This window comes from Lutra lutra, chromosome X (assembly GCF_902655055.1).
Source record: "Lutra lutra chromosome X, mLutLut1.2, whole genome shotgun sequence".
NCBI classification, from domain to species: Eukaryota; Metazoa; Chordata; class Mammalia; order Carnivora; family Mustelidae; genus Lutra; species Lutra lutra.
In genome coordinates this window covers 84,274,818-84,294,392 of record NC_062296.1, presented here as the reverse complement: position 1 = coordinate 84,294,392, position 19,575 = coordinate 84,274,818, and the positions used below count along the sequence as shown (strand labels likewise).

General features: G+C 47.3%; 1 protein-coding gene across 1 annotated transcript in view; it reads right to left on the bottom strand.

The window, feature by feature from the left end:
• Positions 1–19,575, bottom strand: part of MAP3K15 (mitogen-activated protein kinase kinase kinase 15) — a 116,455-nt gene that overhangs the window by 52,082 nt on the left and 44,798 nt on the right. The window contains 3 exon segments of the mRNA XM_047715313.1: positions 918–1,088; positions 16,697–16,803; positions 18,732–18,900. Of these exon segments, the coding sequence (XP_047571269.1) occupies positions 918–1,088; positions 16,697–16,803; positions 18,732–18,900 (447 nt within the window).

Here is a 19,575-nt window from a genome sequence, read left to right as displayed (position 1 = left end):
CACCCCGAAAATATATTCTTGGTGTAACAGTGAGAGCGCACTGGTGAAAACGCATGTCAGATCTCGTCCCTGCTCTGCTCAGAGCGCTCTGATGTCACATCATCTCCCTCAGAGTTCAAGGGTCTTCTCCTCTCCCGTTTCGTGCCACTCTCCCCTCACTCATGCCTCACCATCCCTAAACATGCCTGGGAAGTTCCCCCTCTGGGTTTTGGCCCCTGCTGGCCCCTATTCCCAGAACAGTTTCTCTACGGTTCTAAGGCTCACCTCACTGCCTTCACGTCTTTACTCACCTTCCCTGACCACCCTAGCAGAGACTGCCTCTAGCTCCTCTCAAGCCTCCTTCCCTCCCTGATGAGCTCACCCCCAGAGCCCTCATTAACAGATAACATCCGGTTCTTCTCTATTTCTTTGTCTGACTTCCCTTACCAGCCATGCAAGGTCCACAAGGGCCAGAATTTTTGTCTATGTCTGCTGTGTCCTTATCCCCACCACCTAGAAAAGTTGCCGGCATACAGTTACCCCTCAGTCAACATTTGTTGAAGGGAGGGAGGGAGGGAGGGTGGGACGGAGGAAGAAAGGGAGGGCGGGCAGGTGGGCTCACTGAGAAGATAATGCCCTGATGGTGGCAGAACAAAGTTCTGGCAGGAAGAGCTGGGAAGGAGCATGCTGAGCCTCCTTCTTGTACCTATAAATGAGTGAACTTATGGGAAGAAAGTCACCACTACAAAAACCTGTTTCTAATGGTTTCCTTTCAGAAAAAGGCATCTGGAAATTCCCGAACCACTTCTATGCCTTTTTTTCCCCACTGCCTGCAGACAGACAGACAGGCATTCAGATGGACAAGACCTAGATCCTTGGCCTCTGCAATTCTGTCCCTTGCAGAGATGCTCGTGCTACTGACTAGGAGGAAGGTTTACCACTCGATGGCATTGTCTCGGCTGGTGTCATCTTTGCAGTCTGAATCCAAGAAGATGTCCTTGTAGATCCTCCCACACAGGCAGAACATGTCAGGGGCCGGGTGGTCACAACTCTGCAGAATCTGGAGCACGACCTGTAGAGCCTTTTCGCGGTCGCCTGGACTGTTTCTCCTGAGAGATTTGTGCAGAAAGATCACACATGTCTGAATTAGGACCCGGGAGCATATGCACTTGTTCTGTTAAGGGCTGGTAGAAGGATGCTGTGTTTTAGCAGGAAACAAAATCTAACTCATTTTTTTTATGTTCAAATATAGCAACTGCTTCAGACCCACACCATTAAATCTCACAATGTCACACACAGCCCCCACTTGGTCCCTTCTGTCAATGAGACCTAGACTGTGGATGGAAGCAAATGCAGACTGATGTGTCCGCAAGGGAAAAAAATAACGCGGCAGCCTCCCGTAGCTAGACAAACAGCAAGGATTTCAGAAGCCAAAGCTGAATTGTGATGATGACACAATCTGACAAAAGATTCTTCTGAAGAAGCAGCAGGGCCTGCAAATCCCAAAAGCCAAGAGAAATTGATTTCTTGACCTGAGATGGCTTGCCATCTTCAAACAGGCCAAGACCCTAGCAGTCCCTGTCCTCTGGTCTCATGTTATGTCCAACAGAGAAGAAAATTTAGAAAATTGTTTCTATATTCATAAATCAGTCTTCTTGCTTATTAGATTATATGGTAAAAATGTTCATTTTCCAGGGGTAGTGGATTCCTTAGACCATTGTTAAAATAATCTTTCCCACCAAATAACCTGAGTTTGTGGCTGTGAAATATTATGTCTTCCTGTGAAGGTTTGGAAGCAAATGCCTGACAGCTGTGGAGACTGAGGAAATCAACTACGGCTAATGATGTTCATTTTCTAATAGAAGAGAGTAAGTACTTGTAAAGAGTAGTAATTTCTACGTACTATTGCTATGGAGTGATCTCTAGGATATATCATTAAGACAAGAAAGCTATGTATTGAATACTGTGTACAGAAAGCTACCTTTTTATTTAAGCAAAGGGGGCATGAAAATAGAGATATGTACCTGCTTTTATTTCCTCAAAATGAAAGGATAAACCAAAAGGAATAAAAATGACCACCAACAGGTGGAGGGAGGAGAAAAAAATGAACAGACAGGAAAAGAAATTCACTTTTTTAATTTGACCGAAACTATGGAAGGTTTTTTTTTGGTAACATATAATGTATTATTTGCTTCAGGGGTACGGGTCTGTGATTCATCAGTCTTACACAATTCACAGCACTCACCATAGCATATACCCTCCCCAATGTCCATCACCCATTGCCCCCCAAACCTCCCACCCACCTTCCCCTCCAGCAACCCTCCGTTTGTTTCCTGAGATTAAGAGTCTCTTATCGTTTGTCTCCCTCTCTGGTTTCGTCTTGGAAACTATGGAAGTTTTTTTTACACAATTATAAAAAAAAATGAAATTTAGGGGCGCCTGGGTGGCTCAGTGGGTTAAGTCGCTGCCTTCGGCTCAGGTCATGATCCCAGTGTCCTGGGATCGAGTCCCGCATCGGGCTCCTTGCTTGGCAGGGAGCCTGCTTCTCCCTCTGCCTCTGCCTGCCACTCTGTCTGCCTGTGCTCGCTCTCGCTTCTCTCTCTATGGCAAATAAATAAATAAAATCTTAAAAAAAAAAAAAAAAGGACAAACACCAAACATTAGCAAAAAATGAAAAGCAAAGTGATTCTTGGCTTATAAGCCGCTTTAGGACAGGTGCTAAATAGCTTATCCCTTTAGTGGTTAATCACCAGTTTTCAGATCTGTTTATCATTCTCAGATCCCGAAGTATACACGGATAGGTCTATAGATAAAAACTCCCATGTTTAATCAGTCCAGCAACACAGAAAGCCATTTCACACATTAAGAGACAGATACGACTTAAGATGGGAGATTGTAAGCTTGGCTTCATATTAGAATCATCTGGGAAACTTTAAAAACCTCCGCATTGATGTTGCACTTGAGACCAATTAAATCATTCTCTGGAGATGGGATCCAGCCATCAGCGTGTCTTACCCCGGATATTCGGACTCAGTAGGCCTGGGTCACTGCTGAAAGCACTGACCACTTCTCGGCCCTTGTCTTACCTGACCTACCAGTAGCACTTGACAGTTGAGCACTCCTTCCTCCTTGGACCACTTTCCTTTGGCTTGCAGGGCACCACGCAATCCTGATTTTCCTTCTACTTTAGTCTAATTTTCTGGCCCCTATTCATCTCCCGGGTTTTTAAAAAAATTTTTTTAAGATTTTATTTATTTATTTGATAGAGTGATCACAAGTAGGCAGAGAAACAGGCAGAGAGGGGGGGGAGCAGGCTCCCTGATGAACAGAGAGCCTGATGCGGGACTTGATCCCAGAACCCTGAGATCATGACCTGAGCCGAAGGCAGAGGCTTAACCCACTGAGCCACCCAGGCGCCCCTCATCTCCCACTGGAGCAGGTGTCCTCGGCCAAGCCTTGGACCTTCCTCTCTATCAGAAACTACACTAGATCCCTTCACGATACCATCTAGCGTCCCGCATTTTCAAACCACCCACATTCTGATGACTCCCAAATTCCTATCTCCAGCCCAGAGCTCTCCCGTGAACTCCAGGCTTCCATATCCAACTGCCTTCCTAGCATCTCGCTTGCATGTCTAATATCGCAAACTTGATGTGTCCAAAACTCAACCATTCATTGTTCCATCAAAGCTGTTCTTCTCCACATTATTTAATGACGCCCGGTCCACTCTTCCTGTTTTCCATGCCGAACACTTCGGAGTCATGCCTCATTCCATTAGCACTTTTTATTCAACCCAAAAATTGTGTTGGCTTTTATTTTCAGCCATATCCAAAAGTGGCCTGTTCCTCATGACCCCCACCATTCCTACCCTGGTCCCAGTAACTGTCATTTCCTGCTTCTACCCTCACTCCTCCCCAATCTGTTCTCAACACAGCGGTCGGAGTGATCTAGCTAAACGCTAAGTCAGGCTGTGTTACTCCACTACTCAAAACGCTCTACGCAAATCCTGTATCTGGCAAGGAGTTAATATCCAAAATAGATAAAGAACTCATACAACTCAATAGCAGAAGAAGTCTGATTCAAAAAATGGGCAGAGGAGCTGAAGAAACATTTTTCCAAAGAAGGCATAAAGAAGGCCGGTAGTAAAGACGGCCAACAGATGCAGGGAAAGATGGTCAACATCATTCATCAGCAGGAAAACGCAATTCAAAAATCACAATGAAACATCAACTCTCGTTTGTTAGAAAGGCGAAGATAAAAAACAGAAAAAATCAAAAAGCAAGAGATGACAAGTGTTGGTGAGGATGCGGAGAAAAGGGAACCCTCATGCACTGTGGGTGGGAATGCAAACTGGTGCAGCTACTGTGGAAAACAATATGGAGATTTTTGAAAAAATTCGAGATAGAGCTACCATATAAGCCAGGAATCCCACTTGTGGGTATTCATCTATAAGAAACGAAAACACTGATCTGAAAAGCACCTGCACTCCCACGTTTGCTGTAACATTATTCATAACAGCCAAGACCTGCAAGCCGCCCAAGCGCCCATCAGTGGATGAATGGTAAACAGTGTGGCACACATACACAACCGAGAATCAGTCCTAAACAGAAAGGACTCGTGCCATTTGCAACACCATGGATGGATCTTGAGGGCATTATGCTAAGTGAAGTAAGTCAGAGAAAGACAAACACTGTATGATCTCGCTTACATGTGGAATCTAAAAAAGCAACCCAACCCAACCAAATCCAGCTCACACATACAGGGGACAGACCGGTGGCTGCCGGGGGTGGGGGGTGGGGGGTGAAATGGGTCGAAAGGTATAAACTTTCATGTATAAAATACGCAAGTCTTGGGGATTTCGTACACGGCACGGTGATCACTGTATTATAGATTTGCAAGTTCCATGGGGTAATCTGGCCGGCTCAGTCGGTAGAGCATGTGACTCCTGATCTTAGGGTCTTGAGTTCAAGCCCCATGTTGGGTGCAGAGCCTATTTAAAAAAAAAAAAAGGTCCCAAGAGAGATCTTAAAAGTTCTTATCATAGGAAAAATATTTCTAATTATGTGTGGGGATGGATGTTAAAGAGACTGACTGTTGTGATCATTACACAAAACGTACGTATGTCACAGCATTATGCTATGCACCTGAACTAATGAAATGTTATATATCAGTCATAGCTCAAAAACAAACCTGACAAGACACCCCTGCAGGGCTCCCAAGTCAGAGCACATACCTTCTTTCAGTGGCCTGTAAGATTCTAGAAGATCTGGCTCCCACTTATTGCACTATCCACTCCCATCACCTACTCGGCTCCAGCTGCACAAGCCTCTCTGCCATTCCATGTTGTTCCCTGGAACCTTCTAGAATGTTCCTCCCCAATATATTTACATGGTATGCTTCCTCATCCGTTTCTCTTTTTTCTTCATGTCACTCTCTCATACAACCAGTCTTCTCTGAGCACTCAGCTTATACATGTAATCGGCCCCACCAGCCTCCCTATCACCCTAACCTGTTTTAATAGTTTTACTTAGTTTCTATCATCTCTTCCCACTTAAGCACGTAAGCTCCAAGAGGGAGGGGTTTTTCTCTCTGGTCCGTTTACTGCTATGCCCCAGGGATTAGAGCGCAGTCTAGCACACAGTAGGAACTCAACCAATGTCTGTTACATGGATGGCAAACTGAGCCATACTGAACACGAAACCATCTTCATCCACTGATGGCTGAGCGAGCACAATGACAGAGCATCCCCTACACGGCCCTGTATTCTCGAAATCCTGCAGCGGGACATAGTGAGGCCTACGTAAATGCACAGAAAGCTGCAAAGATATATAGCAAAGTGCTGAGAGAGAGAACTTAGGCAACACAGGTAGGATTAGAGAATAGCTTTATAAGGGATAATTGCTTTCAACATTTCCCCATCCCCCAGTTTTTCGCAAAAATATATAAACATATCTATTATTTATGCAGTAAGCTACCCAAACTAAAAAAAACCACAACACTGGCCTGGGAACTTTTACAGCTAGATTCTGGTTATTTTTCATAGCATTTAGTATCCTTTCTGTGCCTCAGATCTTCACATGTAAATCATGTTTGACTTTGCTTACCTCACAAGGCGACTGTGGGCTACAGTGGGCCAGAGCTTTCACATGTCACCTGTCACTAAGCATCCTGTCTGCTTTTCTATCTTTCCTACATCATGCGTCTTTAAGAGAAAGTTCATAGGGTGGGAGAGAGTTCCAAAAAATCTTTCTCCAAATCAGGCTCTCAGAATTAACCAGTAAAACGTCTCACTAGACCAGAGTCCTTTCTAGGACCAACGCTGTCTTAGGTGGCCCATCAAAAACGTTTTAAGAGATGCTTGCTTCCAATCACAAGACTGAGAAAGTCCTTCCACTCCCACAGCAACAGTCCAAGCCTGGACAATTCCCTAAACCATGCCGAAGGGGAGGAAGAACTTCCTTGATTAACTCATTCCAGAGAACAACAACAATGCTCTCAGAGGTGAGCCAAGAGCCACGACAGCTTGCATGTTGGGGACCTGCTCTAGGTACTGCCAAATGGAAGAGTGAGTCTTTGACAGAGAAGCTTCACAGGGACAAGGAGAAAATCCGCAAAGTTTCGGTCAAAAGCATGGGCTGATGGGACAGAACGGCATCTAGAAGTGTCCCCAAGCAAAAACCTTTTGCTTCGTGTTAGAATTCTCTTGCAGCAAGCTTACCCCTTGTATTTTGCCAAGAAAGCCACAGTGCAGGAGAAGCTCAAAGTAGGAAGATACCACACGCACTATCAGAGCCCTCGGAGATGGGTCTCTGCGAAAACGAATACAAAGATATGAGGAACAGCAGCCCCAAATCCTCCCTGCTCAAATACGGACAAGACCAGAAAGGTCGTAGAGAGACGAGAGGTGGGGGTTGGGCTAATCACGAGTTAATGGCTGAAAATAGAGTCCAGGACCAACCCAGCCATTCTCTAAGAGAAACACAAAAAATCAGTCATATATGCTAATTGCCAGACCTAAGAAAGGGCTCAGATATATCCAGGACAATAAATAAAACAAGTTATCCTTCAGTCTCCTTGGTTCTTCTAGATAAAATGTCTAGAATACAGTAAAATTAGGAGATGTGCATAGAAGAAAATGTGGCTCATAATCAAGATAAAAAATAGAACTAGAACCAGAAATGACTGTTACTAAAACTGATAAGAACTTACAACTATTATAAATATATTGTTTATATACACATAAATACATATGGGTGAAGAATTATTTTGTGAGAGAAATGGAAACTCTCAAAAAAACAAATCCGTAGAAACCCTAAAACTGAATTAAAAAAAAAAAAAAAGTGGCACTGAAAGGACCTAACATCAGATTTGGACACTCTGAGAGAAAAGATCAGTGACCTGGATGTGGGTCAGTCGCCATTATCCAAACTGGGGCCGGAAAAGGATGGGGGCAGGGCTGCCAGAAAAGTGCACAGGGGAACTCTGAGGGATAAAACCTTCTGTCTCTGATCTCGGTGGTAGTGGCACGGGCATACTTATTTGGCCAGAGCCATCAAACAGAGCAGCACTTCAAGTGGGTACATCTTAGTGTATGTCTGTTGTCCCTTAAACCTTGATAAAGGTGGTTTTAAAAAGATGTAGAAACTGATCAGTGTTTCTGAAAGTGTCCTGCTGGGCCAATCACTGCTCTCTGCCCTCAGATACGTTCCTCTGCCACCTGCTTCTCTCTGTGTCCCGGGGCAGCGAGCTCCTCCAGGCTGATTCTCAGGCTCCCAGACCTGACTGCCAGCTGCGAACAGCCCGTGCAGGACCAGGGCGGACAAGCACCCGCAGGGCCAGGACGAAGCAGCCGGAGTACGTTCTCCTGGTTTTGGTGTGTTTCGTGCGGTGGCTGTAGCAATAGCCGCGTCTCTTCTGTAGACTTACCTGCCGACAGGCTGGCTTGTAATGCTTCCAAGGGATCCCGGCTCCTAGATTCTGATCACATCACCTCTTTCCTGTGTCCCTCCAGCCAAAGGAGGGACGGCAGCAGCCTCCTGCCAATGTGAATTCTGAGGGGCCGCGGTTCCCTGTTTGGCTACTCAGCTCTGCCAACAACCGTGTAATCAATTCCATATAGTCAATTTCCTCTATTTTAAATACTGAGAGACGTTTCTGTTTCCTGATTAGATCATGACAGAAATACACCTGCCCCAAGGAAGCAGGTGCCTTACTCTGGCCAGATGCCTCATATTTACATAAGGTGAAAGGAACAGTTAGAGGTAACCTGGGTTCGAGTGTGGACAATGCCCAGAGCCAAAGAGACACATGAATGAAGCAGAAAGGTTGTTGTCCGACTCTACAAACAGGACCTAGACATGTATCAGGGTAGAACCACTATTAAATCATCCCATCCATGCCCCCATTATCACAACTTTTTCTAGTCTCCTGGGACCACCAAGCAACAGCTTTAAAGGCTGGGCTTTACAGGGAAGCAGGGAAGGGGCAGGCCCCGATGGGGAGCTGGGAACTTCTGAGGCTGGCTTTTCACAAAAGCAGCAGGAGGTGAGGAGTAGTCCCGTCTGCACTCTTGGTCCTGACGACACACTCTCAGGGATCCCACGTGGAGGGATCCGCTTCCACTCTACGCCTTATTTGCAAGTTGCAGTAGAGACTAGGATGTGTTCACTAAAACCCCTTTATTTTTTTTTCCTGGGCCCTCAGCCAGAACACAAAATTTCCCAACTTCCCTTGCAGTTGGGTTAGGCCGCGAGACTGAACTTTGGCCAATGAAACACGCTATCGAGTAACGAACCTTACTTCCTGACTAGGCTCAGACAAACCTCCCTGGTCAAGCCAGAAAGTGGAAACAACCCACAAGGCCATCGGCTGACAAATGAATAAATAAAAGGGGTTCGAGCAGTACGATCAAATACTATTCAGCCACAGAAATTTAGTACTGACACATGCTACAACGTGAGCAAACCCCGAAAACAGGATGCTAAGCGAAAGAAGCCAGCCAGAAAAGCTCTCTTATCATAGTATTCCATTCATACGAAGTGTCCAGAATAGGCAAATCCAGAGACAAAAAGCAGAGGAGTGGTGTCCTAGGCCAGCCTGTGAGGCGGGGGGTAGGGAGCGACTGCTAACGGATCGCCAAACAAAACCGTGGCTGTTGAGGGCTGGGGAGGGGAGTTGAGGGCTGATGGGGGACCAGTGGCTTGTAATGAGTTCAGGGTTTTGGGGGCAGGAATGATGAAAATATTCTAAAATTGGTTGTGGTGGTTACCCAACTCTGAATATACTAAGACCACAGGCTTGTACTCTTTAAATGGGTGAATTGTATGGTGGGCGAATTAGGTCTCAGGAAAGCTGTTCCCACACCCACACCCTCCCTGGCAATTCAGCATGGTCTCGCTTTTCTCATCAGCCGGCTTTAAGGAGAGCTAGGGACTGAAGGGAGGGCGGAGTGTCAAGATGGGAGGAGAGTGGACTGTCCATCACCTGGAGAAGAGACTGCCTGCCCGAGCACGATCCGCCCACTGGACTGGATGTACGTTATGCTGCAATGACGCGTGAGTGAGTATAAACCTTCATCGTGTTAAGGCACTGAAATTGTCACACTACTTGTGAGAGCAGTTACCCTACCCTAACACACAGTCACCAAGAAGGCACAGGTTTCCTTGGTGATGCAGACCAATTCCCCTCTGAGTTCGTGTCTTATCCCACTTTGACTGACACCTGGGATCCCACGCTAGGAAAATGCCCATCGCTGTTGACCCTGACCTAGCCTCTGCAGCCCTTCACTTTTCTGGATTGCCGGCTTTGGGCCAAGCCCTACTGTGATGGTGGTATTACCAGTAATTCTGCTTTTATACTTTTCTGTAGATACTGCCTATGTAGGACTTAGATATTCTTGTTTTCACACATATACAGAAAAATTCAATAGATCTGCCTTCTACTACACCAGTCCCTTCACTCTAAGGACCCAGGTATCACCATACAGATCTCCTCCCACTGTAGACCATGGCAGATCAGAGTCATTCATTCACTCATTCATACACCCATTCAACGAATACCTACTGAGTACCAACTCTGTGGGGGGGGGGGAGGGCACAACGGCCGTAGGCACAGGTAGACCATGGCTCCTGCCCCCAGCCCCAGATTTAGTCTGGTGGGAGGGATGATAAATATTCGAATGGAACCAGAAATATGAGTGCTACGAGGGAAAAGAGCAGGTGCTATGAGAATGTGTAACAGCAAGGACGCTGCTTGTAGGTAATGGTACTTTCTGCAACCCAACCTCTAAGGAAAGAGACATTGAGCTAGACCCTGAAAGGAGCATCGGATTTGGTCTGGCAAGCAACAAACACTCCAGACAGAGGCAACACCCACGAGGAGAACAGCCTGCCCCTCTTATGAACTGAAGGCAGGGGAGGGTGGCGACAGAGCAGTGAACCAGGAAGAGGACAGGAGGCAAGGCAGGACCCAGGTCATGTGTGACCATTTCCATAACTTTACGCAGTTTCCCGGTCAACGGACTTCTCCTTGGAAGAACTCAGAAGCGATTCAGGACACCTCACATTTTACTCCAAATGGCCTTCTAGATTCCAGCTCTTCTTAAGAAGCCTTCCTCAGACACCATCGCTGAAGGTGATCTAACCCTGAGGGTTGGGATTCTCCGTCAGGAAAGAGAAGGACACCTCTCATTCATTCAGCTTCTTCCATGTGCCCGGCACGGTACTAAGTTTTGTACTTAAGATACTCTTACTTAATTCTTAAAACCATCTCATTCCACATATGAGTGAAATCATATGGTATTTGTCTTTCTCTGACTGACTTATTTTGCTTGGCATTACACTCTCTAGTTCCATCCATGTCACTGCAAATGGCAAGATTTCTTTTTGATGGCTGAGTAATAGTCCATTACACACACACACACACACACACACACACACACCCCTCATCTTTTTTATCCATTCATCTATTGATGGACACGGAGGCTGCTTTCATAATTTGGCATGTGAGCTAAGGAAAAAAAGAAAGAGAGAGAGGAAAGCCAAGAAAGAGACTCGTAACTCTAGAGACCACACTGTGGTTATTGGGTGGGAGGTGGATGGGTGAGACAGGTGACGGGGATGAAGGAGTGTGCTTGTCGTGATGAACACTGGGTGATGGATGGAAGCCTGGGATCATTGTCTTGTACACTGGAAACCCATACAACATTGTATGTTAGCTATACTGGAATTGCAATTATAAAAACCCATCTCGTTAATTACCATTATCCTCCTTTCTTCCCTGGCAATGCAGTCCAGTTTTATGGGTTTTGAACAGCAGAGTGGTTTTTTTTTTTTTAATAATTTTTCTTTATAAACATATAATGTATTATTAGCCCCAGGGGTACAGGTCTGTGAATCGCCAGGTTTACACACTTCACAGCACTCACCATAGCACATACCCTCCCCAATGTCCATAACCCCACCACCCTCTTCCTACCCCCCTTCCCCCAGCAACCCTCAGTTTGTTTTGTGACATTAAAAGTCTCTTATGGGGGCACCTGCGTGGCTCAGTGGGTTAAGCCTCTGCCTTCGGCTCAGGTCATGATCTCAGGGTCCTGGGATCGAGCCCCGCATTGGGCTCTCTGCTCAGCAGGGAGACTGCTTCCTCCCTTTCTCTCTGCCTGCCTCTCTGCCTACTTGTGATCTCTGTCAAATAAATAAAATCTTTTAAAAAAATAAATCAAAGTCTCTTATGGTTTGTCTCCCTCCCAATCCCATCTTGTTTCATTTATTCTTTTCCTACCCCCCAAACCCCCCATGTTGCATCTCCACTTCCTCATCTCAGGGAGATCATATGATAGTTGTCTTTCTCCGATTGACTTATTTCGCTAAGCATAATACCCTCTAGTTCCATCCATGTGGTCGCAAATGGCAAGATTTCATTTCTTTTGATGGCTGCATAGTATTCCATTGTGTATAACCACATCTTCTTTATCCATTCGTCTGTTGATGGACATCTAGGCTCTTTCCATAGTTTGGGTACTGGGGACATTGCTGCTATAAATATTCAGGCGCACGTGCCCCTTCGGATCACTACGTTTGTATCTTTAGGGTAAATACCCAGCAGTGCGATCGCTGGGCCATAGGGTAGCTCTATTTTCAACTTTTTGAGGAACCTCCATGCTGTTTTCCAGAGTGGTTACACCGGCTTGCATTCCCACCAGCAGTGTAGGAGGGTTCCTCTTTAGCAGAGTGGTTCTGAAGTATCTCTTAAACTGTTTAAGTGTGTGTGCATAGCATATAACCTGTGTGATTATCTTTTTCCATCACTCGTTAACTTTAGGAAACCCTCATGAGCGGTCTTCTTCAGCACAAAGGACTCCCCTGACACAGAAGTCAGGAGATGTGGGGACAAAAGGGAGAGAACGGAAGCAGAAATTGGTCAGAAAAGGAAGCTCTCTTGGGCCCAAGGAGGCTGGGGAGAGGACTGATGGAAGCAGTTTAAGTCCTTTGGGTTAAGTATTTCAAAAGGAAAAATACGTATCATTGGCAAGGCCACTGTTCAGAACACATGGAGATGGTCCATTTCTCAGAAAAACATTGCAACTGGTCTTCTCGTATAAAAAGTACATATCATGAAAGTGCCTTCAGCCACCATCTATGCTCTCAGCATATATGACAGAGCAAAACATGTAAAAAGATGGCCCTACAGGTCCAAGAGGCCCAGGATTTCTTCAGGTCCTTCAGGGAAACGGAAATAAGAGAAAGCTTTCTGGGCAGAGTTTCACAGATGATGCCGTGACATTACTAAGTGAGCGTGTCCAGAGCACTGTGCTCAAGCTGGGGCGCTCCGGCTCCAGATGTCTCACTGATCAGCCGTTAGATCCTAGGCCCTTGCCTTTCTTTCTTTCTTCCTCCTAAAATGAAGGGTTTGGGGCGCCTGGGTGGCTCAGTCATTAAGGGTCTGCCTTCAGCTCAGATCATGATCCCAGGGTCCTGGGTTCGAGCCCCACATCGGACCCCCTGCTCGGCGGGAAGCCTGCTTCTCCCTCTCCCACTGCCCCTCCTTGTGTTCCCTCTCTCACTGTGTCTGTCAAGTAAATATATGAAATCTTTAAAGAATTTAAAAAATAAAATAAAATGAAGGGTTTGGACCAGATGACTACTTTTCAGTGCACAGGATTTGTGCTTCTCTTCACGGCCAGGAAAATGATCACACAAATGTGTGTTCCCCTTTTGCCACACGATTTTAGTGACCCGGAGGCCGATGCACTATACAAGTGGGGAAAGGTCATCATTTTGCTACTTCTGACCAACACCCAATAAAGAAAGGTCATAGAAATGCACGACTTAGGATGGCGAGATCAAACCATGAACAGAAACTGAAGAGACCAAGAAAAGGACGCTGGCGGCTATGGCAGGGACAAGGAGCCCACACGGCCCTCCTGAGGATGTGTGTCCCTCTACCCAGGCAAGGATGTGGCTGGACAGCCCCAGGGGCTAAGGGTGAGCCGACTGCTGGAGGTTCTGGAACAAGACTGCAGCCTCCCTGGCACCGGTTGGATTCTCTAACACTCATCGGTCACCCCTGCACGCATTTCTAGGCACCACAGGGGACTTTCCTCTATCACTCCCCTTATTTATAGAGTGACACATCAGATATTCCAACCAGCATATCATGTATTCAGCCTCCCCTCCACATACTGAGGAACTCAAGGAGGAGTTATGTTTTGCTGGAGTTGGCAGTCTTGCCCCGAAGACGCAGGGAGTAGAATACGAGAACATTCCTACTTTGTGCAGGCGAGTCGTGTTCCTAACCTTCTACTGCGATTCAAGTACTCTTCTTCCAGACTAGCTTTCTGCCTGCTGCCTGGATCCCTGGTCAGGTTCTTCTGGCTGTGTACCTAATCAAGTCCTGGCTGTGAAAACAACAGCAAATCGAGGAAACTACTCTACAGGATTCCGCGCCACCAAGTGGCAAGCAGTTTCATGGCTCAAAGCAGACTTGAAGCAGCTCTGAACACGCTTCTGAATGCTCGAGCCAGCTTTCAAAATCATGGACAGCCCTTGCCATCTGAGGCTCAAACGTCATTCATGACTGCCAAGCTTTAATAAGTAATTCACGGCCACGATTTGTTCCCCTTTCTAAGCGGTAAAGGTCAACTGCAATGCGGGAAAATCATCTGTCCATCGCTATATTCCCCTTTATAGACAGAAGGTGATGCCATGAAGTTTCTCAAAACCATACACAGTGCTGAAGTCGACTGTGAATATGGTGACACCTTGCCTGGCCTGTAAGACAGGGCCGCTGTCTCCTTGGGGCCCAGGAGGAAGACAGCCTCCATCCGAGAGCAACGTGGTTCCAGCGCAGGCATCCCAGCTACTCCGCTTCCAAACTGGAAAGACACTGGTCTTGGGATCACTTCATCCTGCCACACCCATTTCCCTTAGATACTGGTTTTCCATTTCACAAATTGGTTTTCTCTTTTATTACATCGAGTGGATGGCAATCGGACTGTTCCGTTCGACTACAGTTACCTCTACCCCATTTGGGACAAGACACGGTGGCGATTCACTTCAATGGCCCTCTTCGTTTTTATTTAACAAACCATTTTTTTAAATAGCACTTATGGTATGCCAGGCATTCTTCCAGGAATGTCACCAGTGGTAACTCATTTAATCCTTATAAATCGAAATGAATAAAAATCCTGTCACTGTTCGCCGAGATCCACCAGAGCAGGACACCGGCTATGTACCCAACAGAAACGTGCCGTGCAGGTACACAAGTCACGCACAAGTCGATCCGCAGCAGCACTGTTCTTCAGCACCCCAGACTGAGAACAAGCCCCAAGGAGAGCTCAGTTATGGCCGATCTGTACAATGGACTATCCTGTAGCAACAGGAATCACCGAGCTGCGACACAGCCAACAACGCGCACGTGACACCGAGTGAAGAAAACAGACGCAACAGAGTATGCTGTGATTCCACTTATATGAAGTTCCAGGACAGGAAAAATTCATCTATGCGGACAGCTGTTACAACAGCAGCTGCCTACGAAGGGGTGGGGATCGCCTGCAGAGGAGCACAAAGGAGCTCTCTGAGGGCGTAGACCTGTTTTATATCGAGATGGGGTAGTGTTTACACTGTGCGTCCATTTATCAAAAGGCATCGAATCGTGTACTTAAGAGCTAGACATTTCACTGCGCATACATCTTGCTTCACTATCAAAGAGAGATGTGACGTCATGAGCACGAGGAGACTCCCGAAGCCACGGGAGCCTGAACACACGTGCTGTCCTGCCGATGCTGCCCATGGTAAGCCCACAACGTGTAGCCCGATCCAGCTGCTGAAGCCAAGCCAAGAGTCTTGAGAGACCAGACGCAACAGTCCTCTCGTTCGGGTCACCTCCTATGCTCACTTTATTCACTCCCTGTGGAAGACGTCGACCAGGGAAGGGAGATGGCAGGGCTAGAACATTTACGCACCAGGGATTTTGTGAGGTTCAACCTGGCCAACTTCTAGTTATCATCCTCCAAATCCACAGCAGCTGAGTTTGAAGGTGCACATGGCTGACCAGGTAGAGACTACATTTCCCAACTGCCCTTCTGGCTATGTGCGGTCATGTGACTATGCTCTCACCAATGGAATGGGAGTAGAAGTGCCCCCCCCATCCCGTGCTAATTCTATATGCTTTAAAGGAAATTGTCCTGAGCTCTCAGTCTTTCCTCCCTTTGCACAGGCTGGAATACAGACCAGCAGTGACCTAGCTTCAACCAGAAGAGGATAACATTTTTGCAAATTCAAGAGCTACAAAATGGTCAGAAACCAGGTCCCCGAACAACTCCTGGAGCAGGGCTAAGCCACTCGTCTGGCCCACTCACTGCTACACTGCTAGGTGGGAGAGCAATTTCCGTCTTACTCAAACCACTGCACTCGGGGTCCCTTTGTTACAGCATCTTAACTAATACCAAACCCCTACCCTTCGGCACACAACCTCTTGAGGCTCCTGGTCTCCAGGCTGGAATTTCCATGTCTCACCAACTCCATCTAGCCCAGTATTTTGTCTTCCAAAGTTCGTATTATACTAGTAAATGAAGAGAGCACCCTCTTTTATCCTACAACAGTCATCTAGTTGCTTAAACTTGCCCCGCACAGTCCACAAGATAATATCAACCCCTTATTCGGGCATAAGAGATCCTTTCAAGACACAGCCGCAGCCTCCGCACTTAGCCTCAGGGCACGTGTGTGCTTCCCTGGCAAACTGTACTCTAGTGGCGCCAGATGTTCCCAGGAGGCCCACTGCACACAAAGAACACTAGGCTCCCATTTCTGCTCTGGCCAAGGAGAACGGCCTCTTCGCCAGCCACATCCCACACTCTCTTCTGCATGTGAGGTAATTCTTACCACGAATTCCAAACCCAACCCCCAGGGAAGATGCTTTAAAAGCCCCAGGTAGAAAGACTTCCTCCCTCTGCTAGGCTTCCACAGCATTTGGGGCAAACCCTCATCAAAGCATTTATTCCTCCAACCTCTAAGGCTTCAGTTACACATCTGACCTCACGGCTGGAGTATATGTTCCAAACACAAAATCCCTGAACCCCAAGATCAGATGCCTTGCTCTTTTTCATAACCTTGGCCTTTTAGCACCTGGTCTGGCTCAGACTCCGTGAGGGTAGAATGAAAGAAGAACTGGACAGGCAGCATGTTTCAAACTTCTATACGTCCACTCTCACTCTTACCTGTTCAGTGCAAATGCATAATGGAATTTAATATTATGCTGGTCGGCCAAGTCACACGTGGGCAGCATTTCCAAGGTCTCCACGAGCTTCACCATGGCGTCCTAGTCCTGTTGGCAAGAGGTCCCAAGGTGAGAAAATCGGGAGACAGACAGCTCTTCGCAGATTCTTCTGGACAGTTATCAACCTAAGACTGCCTCAGCATTTAAATACAAACCTTTCCCTACAGAGAGAGCTTTTAGTGAAGTTATTTATAGCCTGTAACACAATAGGAATAAGATTTAAAAAAAAAAACCAAAAACCAAAAAACAACCCAAAATGAAGGCGAGAGAAGCCAGACCAAGAATCCCTGCTATCAGAGGCCACAAAAGGATCAAGGGGATGAAGCAAGGAGTCCGGCAGCCCAGAAAAAGATCACACGCTGGGAGCGCCGGAGAATTAACAGCACGAGCAGGGCTGTGGGTTAAGATAAGTGCGAGATAAACACACAGAAAATCTTACAGTCACTGAGCATGGGAAGAGAGCAAAAACGCCAGGTCCTTCCCATTTGGCCACAAATAACTGAATTCATCTAAACCAGGATTTCTCCACGTTGGCACGACTGACCTTTTGGGGCTGGATTCTTCTCGCTTGTGGGGGCTGGCCTGGGCATTCTGGGAGGTTAAGCTGCACCTCCCCCTTGCCCCTGAGCCGTGAAAACCAACAAGGTCTCCAGACACAGCCACAAGTCCTCTGGTTGAGAACCAGAGTTCTACACTGCATAATTACCCAGGGAAACATTGCTACTGTGTTCGTCTCAGCTGGGTCCCCTCTGAGCTTTGCCATCTGCTACCCTTTCAGCCAGGCTTCCAGTCATGGTGACTGGCCACCTCACTGCCAGCCAGCCACAGTTTGGTGAGAAGGCTGCCCACTGAGATCCTGCACGCCTGTCCTGAGCTCAAGGAAAGGCGACAGTGTATTCCAAGAAGCTTCTGGCTTACCTCTGGGCCTGAGAGTCCTACCAATGGAAGGTTATAAAAACAAGAGAGGCGTGAAGGCCAGGACAGAAGGAAGCCAGAAGCTCTGGGGAAGAAAGACTTCAAAAAAAGGTCATTTGCATTCTCTTGTCCCCCGGGCCATCAGTTGGTCTGTTGTCAAAATCCCTAATAGCATCTGCTATTAAAGTCAATTAGATGTACCTGTTTATCAGCAGGGCTCACAGACCCCAGCAGTTGACTCTTCTTTGCTCAGGTCATAACTGGGTGCCTCTCTCAATTTGATTTAAAGACCTGTTGTCAACAACCTCCAATACAGCTTTGTAGAATTCAGCACGGAAGGCACAGTGTCCTGCGTCCCCCCGCCCCCCATCAAGGCATCCCTATAAATGACTTGACAGCCTTTAACTTGGAGGGAGGAAGCACTCCATTTCCTTCATGGTACCGCATCCCATAGACTCGGTCTCCAGCACTCCTCATGAGGCCCCGATGCCTGTTTTAGAGTCAACTTCTGCACGCCCTGGGTCCTAGATGCGCCTCTACTACTCCTCCTCTCCCTGTCACTGATGGCCGGTGATCCCCAAAGAAGAAAATGACAAAGGCGTAAAGAAAGTAGCACAGAAGAGGGGCAAAGAGCAAGAACAACATTGCCTCAGCTGAATCCTGACTTTGTTAACTGCTGTGTGACCTTGGACAACTTACTTAACTTCTCTGTGCCTCATTTGTAAAACCGGGATAATCAGAGTATTCATCCCATAAGCTCGGGGAGAGGATGAAATGAATGAGGATTTGCCAAGAGCTTGAAACAATGTCTCACCTCAAGTGCATCTAAACTGTTAGATTCTAAGCTCCTGTTATCGAGCCGTACTGTGAATGAGGTTTGGCCAGAGTGGCTGTCTGATGTGACAAAACCTCCGATGTTACCAGCACAGCAGATACGCTAAGGGACCTATGACCCGGCCACATACCTCTTTTGTCTATAAACAAGATAGCTAACCACCACTGAATTCCTCTGGCCAAGGAAGTGCTCCACACGCCCCAGCCTCCGGGAAATGGGCTCGTACCTGGATGTCGCGGTAGGACAGCAGCAAATTCACGATGATGTCTGCGGTCAGAACCTCGGTGTTGTCCAAGCGAAGTCTGATCCGAGTCAGCTCCTTCGCCAGTTCGTCACCCTGGTATTTCTCCCGGGCTCTCCGGATGTCGTTTAATAAGGTTTCTTTGTAGTACGCACTGGAGAGGGAAGTAGGACAACTTCTGGGCCCATCTACCTGCATCTGGGACTCTGTTTCCTTCGGTAGCTCAAAGCACCTTGGTTCTTATAACCACAACAGAGCTGGACACACGGGGGCCTCTCCCAGGCCCGAGCCTCCCCGCACCAGCAGAGACAGGAGACAGGTCCTACCTGCTAGTCACCGTCTGCGGCAACCAACCACTCCACATCAACAAATGCAGCTCGTTAGGACCTTGGAAGTACTTTCCAAGCTGACCGCTGTCAGTCTATCAGGGATCCCCACCTAGAAATCACAAAGCTTTTCCCCACTCAGCCAAGAGCCAGAAGCTGGACGTGTCCTCGAGCAAACCCCAGAGGCTGTGCCTAGAAGCCTTTGGACAACCTCCGCCTTTCACTCCCACTCCTCCGCTCATTTTCGACTGCCAGAAGGCTTTTCTAACATAAAACACAACCTCCTTCCCGGGAGCATCTAGATGATGATAATAATAGCAATACATAAAAACATCTAAAGCGGCTCAAACCCCCCGCAATCGCTCACCGGAGCCTCTCAGAGAACCAACGCTAGTGTCTGGTACTTGGTTTAAAACCTTCGCGAATGGGGGCGCCTGGGTGGCTCAGTGGGTTACGCCTCTGCTTTCGGCTCAGGTCATGATCCCAGGGTCCTGGGATCGGGC